Source organism: Chiloscyllium plagiosum, chromosome 48 (assembly GCF_004010195.1).
Source record: "Chiloscyllium plagiosum isolate BGI_BamShark_2017 chromosome 48, ASM401019v2, whole genome shotgun sequence".
In the NCBI taxonomy this organism is placed as follows: Eukaryota; Metazoa; Chordata; class Chondrichthyes; order Orectolobiformes; family Hemiscylliidae; genus Chiloscyllium; species Chiloscyllium plagiosum.
In genome coordinates, this window is record NC_057757.1 from 2,764,521 (window position 1) to 2,775,292 (window position 10,772).

General features: G+C 50.3%; 2 protein-coding genes across 2 annotated transcripts in view; one reads left to right on the forward strand and one right to left on the reverse strand.

Moving 5' to 3' along the window:
• Window positions 1-7,948, reverse strand: part of cnpy4 (canopy FGF signaling regulator 4) — an 18,666-nt gene extending 10,718 nt beyond the window's left edge. The window contains exons 1-2 of the mRNA XM_043683668.1: window positions 7,802-7,948; window positions 508-634 (exon numbers count right to left, since the gene is read on the reverse strand). Of these exons, the coding sequence (XP_043539603.1) occupies window positions 508-634; window positions 7,802-7,895 (221 nt within the window). The 5' untranslated portion in view covers window positions 7,896-7,948. The remainder of the gene's footprint in view (window positions 1-507; window positions 635-7,801) is intronic.
• Window positions 7,949-10,410: 2,462 nt separating this feature from the next.
• The window catches only part of LOC122544382 (transcription initiation factor TFIID subunit 6-like), a 10,092-nt gene continuing 9,730 nt past the window's right edge, over window positions 10,411-10,772 (forward strand). The window contains exon 1 of the mRNA XM_043683626.1: window positions 10,411-10,505. The gene's annotated coding sequence lies outside the window, so the exon portion shown is untranslated. The remainder of the gene's footprint in view (window positions 10,506-10,772) is intronic.

Sequence of the window (10,772 nt, forward strand, 5' to 3'; positions counted from 1 at the left end):
GTGGAGTTTGCACATTCTCCCCGTGTCTGTGTGGGTATCCTCCGGGTGTTCCGTTTTTCCTCCCACAGTCCAAAGATGTGCAGGTCAGGTGAATTGGCCATGCTAAATTGTCCGTAGTGTTAGGTAAGGGGTAAATGTAGGGGTATGGGTGGTTTGCGCTTCGGCGGGTCGGTGTGGACTTGTTGGGCCGAAGGGCCTGTTTCCACACTGTAAAGTAATCTAATCTAATCTAATCACTGAGCAAATCCCTGTGTATATTGAAGAAATTTCTCCTCCTCCTCAGTCCAGCAGCCTGAGATGACAACCCCCAGTCCCTGTGCTCTAGATCACACACAGCCCGCAGTAAGTATCCATTCGTCAAGGCCAGGAATCTGACAGGGAATGAACCGCAGCCTGGGGAAGGTGTTCCAGGGAATTCAGACAGTGAAGGGAGGTTGTTAGCGGGAAACCGGGAACAAAGCAGAAACCATGAGTGGGCCGCCGAATGGATGATTGCGCAGCACTTACGACGTGTTGTACTTGATCTTTCGCTTGCGTTTCCCATTGTCCAGCACTTCTCCGAGCTCCAACACCTCCTTGGAACGTTTCGTCTTGTCTAGAGCAGACTGCAGCTCCAGTGTGAGAAACTTGCACACTTCACACCAGACACACACACACAGACAGAACAACGTGAAAGAGTTAGGTGCTACGCAGTAGAAAGGTTTCAGTTTGATTTTTCTCCCCCCCCCCGCCAATGTCTTGCTTATGGCTTAGAAATACACGCCAGCTGTGCACCCAGTGCTGCCACGGGCCAAACCAGTGCCTCTGCCAACATGAGAAACGTCACTGGCCTCCCCAGCACCCTGTACAGCAGCAGTAGGCACCTTCGAACCTGCCCTGCCGCTCAATAAGGACATGGCTGATCTTTTCATGGCCTCGGCTCCACTCACCCACCTGCTCACCCTAACCCTTAATTCCTTCACTGTTCAAAACAAAAAAAATCTGTCTTTGCCTTAGAAACATTCAACGGGGGTAGCCTCAACTGCTTCCCTGGGCAGGGAATTCCACAGATTCACAACCCTCTGGGGGAAAGACGTTCCTCCTCAACTCAGTCCCAAATCTGCTCCCCACTTATTTTGAGGCTATGCCCCTGTAATGGAAAATTAACAAATTTAACATTTACTGTGAAACCTGAAAGAGAATGCTTTTCTAAATTTAATGCTGTGCTGAGTGTTGCAGCCAGGAGACAGCTTGTCTCTGTTTGAACTCTGTAAACATTCAACTTGACCTCGCGACGGTCAAATTCAGTGAAAGCTGAGGAAAGCATAAGAACAGCTATGTCCACGACCAGGGGATGAGAAAATAACAACTTAACTTTTCCCAGTCTTTGCCTTTGAGAGCGTGATAAGAATGGTATAAGAAGAGTGTCTGAATTATGCTCAAGTGCCCTTTACATGAGGCAGCTGGCTGAATGTATTGGGTCGGTTCTTCAGAATCTGAATAAAGATCTTTTCTTTGCTCTTGCTAACAGTCGAGTCGAGTTGATTTAATCTCCACGACACCTCCTATTTCTAGTTTCTCCCGCCAGTGGAAACAACCTCCCTGCTTCTCTCTTCTCTGTTCCTTTTATCATTTTACACATTTCTATAAGATTAGCTTTTAAATTTCAATCAGTATAGGCTTATTTACTGTTGCCACAGTACAGTGAAACGTTTTGTTCTGCGAGCAGTACAAACAGATCATAACACACAAAGACAAACAGATGATAGGGTGATGGAACATGGTGAGGCGTACAGAGTTACGGCTGCACCGGCAGTAGATAAAAAGATCAACATTGTAAATTTCAAATCTAAAGTCCAATGGGAAGCATCTGTTCCTGAATCTGCTGGTATGGGTGTTTAAGCTTTTGTATCATCTGGCTGATGGGAGAGCGTATAACCAGGGTGGGAGGGGTCTTTGATGATGTTGGTTGCCTTTTTGCCAATCTTTCCTCCTAAGCCAACCCTCTCAACTCCAGAATCGACCGAGTGAACTTCCTCTGCATCCCCTCCAATGCCAGGACATCATTTCTCAGTAAGGAGACCAAGACTGCACACAGTACTCCAGCTGTGGCCTCACCAACACCCTATACAGCTGCAACATAACCTCCCTGTTTATAAACCCCATCCCTCCAGTGAGGATCTGAAACCTGAATACAGGCTGAGGTAACTAGTTGTTGTCAGGAACAACCGCGTAACAGATGTTCTTAATAACTTAGGCGGCAATAAAATGGCTTCTCAATGCAAATAACATGACAAAATGGCTGCATGGCTGCAAAGTGACAATTCTGCTAAAAGCTGCATAAAATGGTTTTTAAGTCTACTATAGCTTCATAAGTGACTAACCACAGTCTGCTTCAATAGAGATCAGCAGACAATGCTCCCTTTACAGCATAGAAATAACTAGACTAGATAAGACATCACTGGCAATCCTAACTGACCTTCAGGTACAGGTGCAATGGCTCAGTTAGTGAGATAAGGGTGGCCTGAGTGTTGGAAAACAAAGTTGGTTTCCAGGAAATATCACTGGACCAAGTAACTGTCAAATAAAGCGATACTGATCGGTAACTGTTTGAATATACTATGCAATCATGGCCTGTACCCTTCTTTAAGGAAAGTCTAAAAATGTCTTTGTTTTAAGCCATGTGTGTAGCTTCTCCAAGGAATACGAAAGTGTATAGCCTCTGTGTTTGTGGACGCTCTGTGCCCAGCTGTATGAAGAAACAAAGAGAAGGACCAGACCAATTGCGAGTCCTTATTGACCAATCACGGAACAGAGAGACTGCCCCCCCCCGCCCCGCGAATCCAGATCTTCACGGGGAGATGGTGAAGCTGATCGATGAGGGTAGAGCAGTGGATGTTGTCTATAATGGATTTTAGTAAGGCTTTCAACAAGGTCCCTCAATGGTAGGTCCTTCACTAGCAATGAAGGATGATAGTCCCTTTGCCTTCTTCATGACCTGCCGCACCTGCAAACCAACATTTTGAGGCAACGGTCAGTTAAAATCTAGACGGTCCCGCTCCTGTCTTGGAAGGCTCGCTTTCCGTCTACATCAAAGTTTAGTGCAATGTAGGCTTGACAGACAAGGCCAGGGATTCGTTGACCCTGAAAGAAGTGGCTTGTCAGGCCATCTACTGTTAGCCAGGCAGAGTAAAGCAGACCGGCCAACGATGACAGCTTGCCTTCCCTGAAGGACAGGAGTAAACCAGGTGGGTTTGTAACAACAGTAGCATGGCCTTTGGCTTCATCATCAAGACCATCTTTCAGTGCCACGGTCTGCCAACCACCACCAGTGTAAAAGCAGTGAAAGAAAAGTAATGGAAACAAAACACTGGAGATCACAGCGGGTCAGGCAGCATCCAGGGAGAGACAGCAAGCTAATGTTGAGCCTCGTTGACTCAGAGTTGACGTGAAGGTTCATTTCCAGATGTTTTGTCACCCTGCTTCACCTGAAGAGACAGTTTCGGCCCATGGATGGCGAGCAGGGAGGCGGTGAAGGGGCAGCTGTGGTAGCCCCTGCAGATACATGGGAAGGTGTAAAGAAAGGTGGGCCAAAGGGGTTCTTGTGGTACAGTGCTAGTGTCCTTACCTCTAGGGCAGGAGGGCCAATTTCAAGTCTCACTTGCACCTGAGGCGTATGATAACATCCCTGAAAAGGTTGACTAAAAAAATATGAAAAGTGATATTTGGACTTGAATGCACTTGTCCTCCATTTTTAAGTGCACAAGGCAACTGGAAGGACTGTACGGGTCACAACGAGGAGTCCATTGTAAAGTGTATGACTTCAACCTCAGGCGACTGTGTGGAGTTTGCACATTCTCCCACATGTCTGTGTGGGTTTCCTCCAGGTGCTCTGGTTTCCTCCCACAGTCCAAAGATGTGCAGGTTAGGGTGGATTGGCCGTGCTGAATTGTCCCATAGTGCCCAGGGATGTGCAGGTTAGGGTGGGTTGGCCGTGCTTATTTGTCCCATAGTGCCCAGGGATGTGCAGGTTAGGGTGGATTGGTCAGGGGAAATATAAAAGTAATAGAAATACATCTGGGTGGAATACTCTCCAGAGGGTTGGTGTGGACTTGTTGGGCCAAATGGCCTGTTTCCACACTGTAGCGTTTCTATGACTTGGATCAGTCAGTTTTGCTGCTTCGTTCAGAACGTTGGGAATTAAACCCAAGTCTTCAGAACATTTGCCAAAACCTCTGGATTAAGATGCAATTCCTCTTAAAACTCAACCACTGAATCAACACAGCTTCTCCAAAGACATACCTTTCTTTGAGATTTTTATTCAAACTACAACAACGCAGTACTCAATCCTGAGGTCCCAAATTTCCTTGTAGAGTTATACAACACGGAAACAGACCCTTCAGCTCCACTCGTCCATGTCGACCGAATACCCTAAACTAACTTAGTCCCCGTTTACCAGCAATCTATCCATCTAAACCCTTCCTATTTCAGTTAAAAATCACACATCATCAGGTTATAGTCCAACAGGTTTAATTGGAAGCACTAGCTTTCGGAGCAACGCTCCTTCATCAGGTGGTAGCAGAGGGCTCAATCCTAACACAGAATTTATAGCAAAAATTTACAGTGTGAGGTAATTGAAATTATATATTGAAAAATTGATTGTCTGTTGAGTCTTTCATCTGTTTGAATACCGTGATAGTTTCACTTCTTTCATGTGTAAATCACAAAACTTTTTATTAAAAAGTTGCATTCTCAGGTTAGCTGTTAACAATGGTGATAGCTAGACAATACGTTGAAGGTGTTAGCCCCCTGTGTTCTCTGTCTATGCCATGATGTTTAGATTGATTCTAATCTAAAAAGTGAGATAACAGAGTTTTACATGAATTCATGCAGTTTTTGAGCAAAGTACAATGTAACCCTGCAAGTACAAATTCACCCCACAAAATATATGTGTGCATGTGGGTCTTTGTCTGTGACTGTGTGTTCTTGTCAAGGTTTGGGGGTTGTGAGTGTGAGAAAGTGTATGTGTGTGTGTAGCAAGTGTAGAGTGTCTTAAGTCTGTGAGGGGGTGTATGTGTGAGTGTGTGTCTGTAAGGGTGTGTGCGCGCGTCTGTGTATATGTGTGTCCGTGTGTATAGGAGTGTCTGTGTGTGTGTAGGAGTGTCTGTGTGTGTGCGCAGTGCAATGGTGATCACCTGCAATGTGATATGAACCCAAGGTCCCGGTTGAGGCCCTCCCTATGGGTACCGAACTTAGCTATCAGCCTCTGCTCGGCCACTTTTCGCTGCTGCCTGTCCCGAAGTCCACCTTGGAGGATGGTCACCTGAAGGTCCGAGGCTGAATGTCCTGAACCACTGAAGTGTTCCCCAACTGGGAGGGAACCCTCCTGTCTGTTGATTGTTGTGCGGTGCCCATTCATCTGTTGTCGTGGCCTTTGCTCGGTTCCCCCAATGTACCATGCCTCTGGGCATCCTTGCCTGCAACGTATAAGATAGACAACGTTGGCTGAGTCACATGAGTACCTGCCATATACAAGGTGGGAGGTGTCCCCACATGTAATGGTAGTATCTACGTCCACACTCTGACACTTCTTGCAGTGCCTACCGTGACAGGGTTGTATGGAGTTGTCCTGAGAGCTGGGCAGTTCGCTACAAACAATGATCTGTTTGAGGTTTCGCAGTTGTTTAAAGACAAGTAGTGGATGTGTGGGGAAGGTCTTGGCGAGTGCTCATCCTCATTGATAATGTGTTGCAGGGCACGAAGAACATGGTGTAATTTTTCAGTGCCTGGGACGTACTGAACAACGAAGGGTACCCTGTCAGTTGCAGCACGTGTCTGGCTCTTGAGGAGGTCATTACTGTTCCTTGCTGTGGCACGTCGGAAATGGCAGTCGATGAGTTGAGCATCGTACCCAATTCTTGTGAGGTCATCCTTGAGTACTTCCAGGTGTCCATCATGTTCCTCCTCCTCTGAGCAGATCCGGTGTATGCGTAGGGCTTGTCCATAGGGAATGGCTGTTTTAATATGTTTTGGGTGGAAGCTGGAGAACTATAGCATTGGGAGGGTGTCTGTGGGTTTGCGGTAGAGTGTGGTGCTGAGGTTTCCGTCCTTGATGGAGACGCAGGTGTACATTGGGGAAACCGAGCAAAGGCTGTGACAACGGATGAATGGGCACCGCACAACCACCAACAGACAGGAGGGTTCCCTCCCAGTTGGGGAACACTTCAGTGGTCCAGGACATTCAGCCTCAGACCTTCAGGTGACCATCCTCCAAGGTGGACTTCGGGACAGGCAGCAGAGGAAAGTGGCCGAGCAAAGGCTGATAGCTAAGTTCGGTACCCATAGGGAGGGCCTCAACCGGGACCTTGGGTTCATATCACATTGCAGGTGATCACCATTGCATTGCGCACACACACACACCCTTTCAGACACACACTCGCACGTACACCCCCTCACAGACTTAAGACAATCTACACACACACACTTTCTCACACTCACAACCCCCAATCCAGACAGACAAAGACCCACATGCACACATATATTTTGTGGGGTGAATTTGTACTTGCAGGGTTACATTGTACTTTGCTCAAAAACGGCATGAATTCATGTAAAACTCCGTTTTCTCACTTTTTAGATTAGAATCAATCTAAACATCATGGCATAGACAGAGAACACAGGGGGCCAACACCTTCAACGTATTGTCTAGCTATCACTCATTATTAACAGCTAACCCGAGAACGCAACTTTTTAAAAAAAGGTTTTGTGATTTACACATGAAAGAAGTGGAACTATCACGGTATTCTAACAGATGAAAGACTTAACAGACAATCAATTTTTCAATGTATAATTTCAGTTGCATCACTGTAAATTTTTGCTATAAATTCTGTGTGATGATCGAGCCCTCCACTATCACCTGATGAAGGAGTGTTGCTCCGAAAGCTAGTGTGCTTCCAATTAAACCTGTTGGACTATAAGCTGGTGTTGTGAGATTTTTTTAAACTTTATGCTCCCCAGTCCAACACCAGCATCTCCAAATTGTGCTTCCTATTCACATACCCACCCAGACGCCTTTTAAAGATGTTGTCATTGCACCGAGCTTAGATTAGATTACTTACAGTGTGGAAACAGGCCCTTCGGCCCAACACGTACACACCGACCCGCCGAAGAGCAACCCACCCAGACCCATTCCCCTACATTTACCCCTTCACCTAACACTACGGGCAATTTAGCGTGGCCAATTCACCCAACCTGCACATTTGTAGACTGTGGGAGGAAACCCGAGCACCCGGAGGAAACCCACGCAGACACGGGGAGAATGTGCAAACTCCACACTGAGGGTTATAGATGCCGGAGGCGGGATTTGAACCCGGGTCTCTGGCGCTGTGAGGCAGCAGCGCTAACCACCGTGCCACCACTTTCCTTCACGAGAGCTGAGAAACAAAAGCAACCCAGGCCGCTCGCCCCATCCTGGCAGTGCCAGCCCATTGTCCAGTGCCACCAGCCCCTTCCCTTTCTGTCTCCCCCAGGAAGTGGGTAATATTTTACTTTGGGATAACATGCCCAATCCAGCTCACACAAGGTTGGGAGAGAGGGGAAAAGAGGGGCAGATAAAGGGAGACACCAGTTGGCCAACATGGGGAGGTTGGCTCTTGCCCCATGGACCGCCGCCATCTTGGATGCCCAGTTGCTATGGGCAACCAGGTCTGACCTTCCCAACCCCCTCCCATCCCCTCCCCCAACAGACTTTCCACCGTCCCCCAAATATCAAGATCTGCTCAATGGCGCGGGGGCGGGAGGGGTTAGGAGAGCCTCTCCCCTTTACCTTCGCACTTGGTGGGCAGCCTCTCCCCCTCCTCCTCCGCTGCCGCACTGCCAGCGAGCAGCGGGACAAAGAGCAAGAGCAACGGTCGCAGCATCACCCCCACCACCGTCCGCGGAGCCCGGCTCGAGCGTGCGGGCCAGCAGCCAATCACGCGGACCCGCCTCCCCGCGCGCCGCCCGCTCCGGCCAATCAGGCGAAGGCCTGGCCCGCGTGGGCACCGCAGCGGCCTGTCACGGAGACGCGTCCCCACGTGGGGGTGCCGCCCCCAGCCAACCAAAGCCACACGTGGGGCGCCGCCCCCAGCCATTCATAGCCACACGTGGGGCACCGCCCCCAAACAACCTTCAGCTAATCACAGCGCCACGTCCTCACATGAAGCTCCCGCCCCTTTAACTAAACGAGCAAGCGCGCCCCGTCGAGTGGCGGCGGTTCCAGCCAATCAGATGCGTCGTCCGCCCCCATGTCTGATCCCTTCAGCCAATTAGGATGTGGGTCGCGCCCCCAAGTGATACCCAACCACTTCAGCCAATCATGGGGGCACGTCCTGAGGGTGTCCCTCCAGATCCTAACCAATCACGCCGGCTTCTCGCCGTATGTGCACCGCCCAGTGTCCACTCTCGGCTCCCCATTGGCTGCTGCTCTAATTTGAACTTCCCGCCCGTGACTGCATGTGGTAGTGACCCTACCTCTGGGCCAGGGGCTTGAGTTCAAGTCTCAGCTGGTGCAGAGAGGGCAAGAACACCTCCAGGATAGTCAATAAGGAAATATCTAAAAACTGGCTCCTTCCAAAAGTCCTCATTCCTCATGGTCTCGTGCTTTCTCCAGCATTCATAATAATCACAGCTGACTCTCCCTCTCATTGCACCAACAATCTCCATGATCCCTTTAGCTTTGTGGTGTCAGTTGGCTCAGTGGGCTGAACGCCTGGTTTCTGACATGGTGTATTAGGTTAAAGCTTAAAAATGTATTGCTGGAAAAGCGCAGCAGGTCAGGCAGCATCAAAGGAGAAGGAGAACCGACGTTTCGGGCATAAGATTCTCCTTCTCCTCTGATGCTGCCTGACCTGATGCGCTTTTCCAGCAACACATTTTTAAGCTCTGATCTCCAGCATCTGCGGTCCTCACTTTCTCCTTGTATTAGGTTAAAGTCAATAATTTCTTGCTTTCGGAGCGAGGCTGCTTCATCAGGTAGCTCTGAAACACAGTGCTTCCAAATAAGCCTGGTAGACTATAACCTGGTGTTCTGTGATTTTTAACTTTGTCCACCCCAGTCCAACACCAGCACCTCCACATCATCAATAATTTCTGCCAGTGGCCTGTGGGTTTCAGCTGGGCTACCCCACTCAGTTAGGTCTCCAGTTCCTGATGCAGGGCTATGCCCGAAACGTTGATTCTCCTGCACCTCAGATGCTGCCTGACCTGCTGTGCCTTTCCAGCACCACACTCTCGACTTAGTTCTCTAGTGGGCCCTGGAACAGGGCAATGAGCCTGTGGCTGTTCTGAGGTGCTGGTGATACAGCAAGATGGTGACTCTATTCCTCTGAGGCAGGGGTCTATGGTCAGTCAGCCCACCTCTTCCAGGTCTTGCTGGTGTAATCTCTCCTCCTCCTGTTACCCACCCTTCAGATCTCCCCATCACCAGTTCCTCATCCCAAAATTTACTAGCTGGGTGAGATGCTTTGCTGACGGTCAGTGTGGACCCGACGGGCTGAATGACCATGCTGTCAGGTTTCTACCAAGACCTCTCTGGGGCTGACGTCTAATCTGAGGAGCGAGGTGGCTTTTTAATTAGTAATGGGCGAGATGGGGATCAGGACAGGAAAGTGGCTGAGATGAGATTGTCCGGAGTGGTGCAATCGGCTGGAGCTGGGCTAAAAAGCCTCGTCATGGTTGTTGTTTTGAAGCTGAAAATGTGTTGCTGGAAAAGCGCAGCAGGTCAGGCAGCATCCACGGACTGCTGACCTGCTGCGCTTTTCCAGCAACACGTTTTCAGCTCTGATCTCCAGCATCTGCAGCCCTCACTTTCTCCTCGTTGTTTTGAAGGCAGGCTGTTTGTGGGACTATATTTTGCCTCGTGTGGGGTTTGTTCAGTATTTGATGCACGCTTTGGTGAGAGGGAGTACAGCTGAAGCTCGTGCGCCAGGCCCTTCCACTTGCAGATCTATATCCAACCGAGGGCCATTTCATGAAAGGAGGAGAAAGTGAGGTCCGCAGATGCTGGAGATCAGAGCTGAAAATGTGTTGCTGGAAAAGCACAGCAGGTCAGCAGTCCTGAAGAAGGGCTTATGCCCTAAACGTCGATTCTCCTGTTCCCTGGATGCTGCCTGACCTGCTGCGCTTCTCCAGCAACACATTTTCAGCCATTTCATGAAACCCAAACATTCACCCCTTCCCTGCCATCCGCACCCGCCGCCGGTCGGAGCGGGAATGAGTGGGGAACGCGCGGGGTGAGGGTATTAAAAGGTCACGTGCTCAGGGGGTGGGGCCACGCGGCGTACCAGCCAATCGGCGATGGGACTGGAGGCCACGTGCGGGGAGGGACGTGTCGGGCGCGTGTGAGCCAATCGGGACCGGGGCGTCGGTGACGTCGGCATCTCGGCCAATCGGAGGGGGGCGGGAGTCACGTGTCGCGGCCCAGGCCTGAGGAGCTGGAGGCAGAGGCAGGGGACAGGGCTTGGCGCTGGAGGCCGGCTACAGCCGCAGGGGTGGGGAGAGAGACACGGGCACACACCGAGAGGGAGGGAGAGGGGCACACCGGCATACACCGCGCGGGGAGCCGCCTGGAGCCCGGACTCGGGAGGGCAGACACACACAAGATGGCGCCTGGTGGAGGGGTCAGGGTCTGAGACACACACACACACACAGGGAGGGGGTGAGGGTGAGTGAGTGGGTGAGGTGGGAGGGAGAGGGGAGGGGAGGGAGTGAGGGAGGGGAGAAGGAGGGGAGGTGGGTGAGGGAGGGGTTGGGAGAGG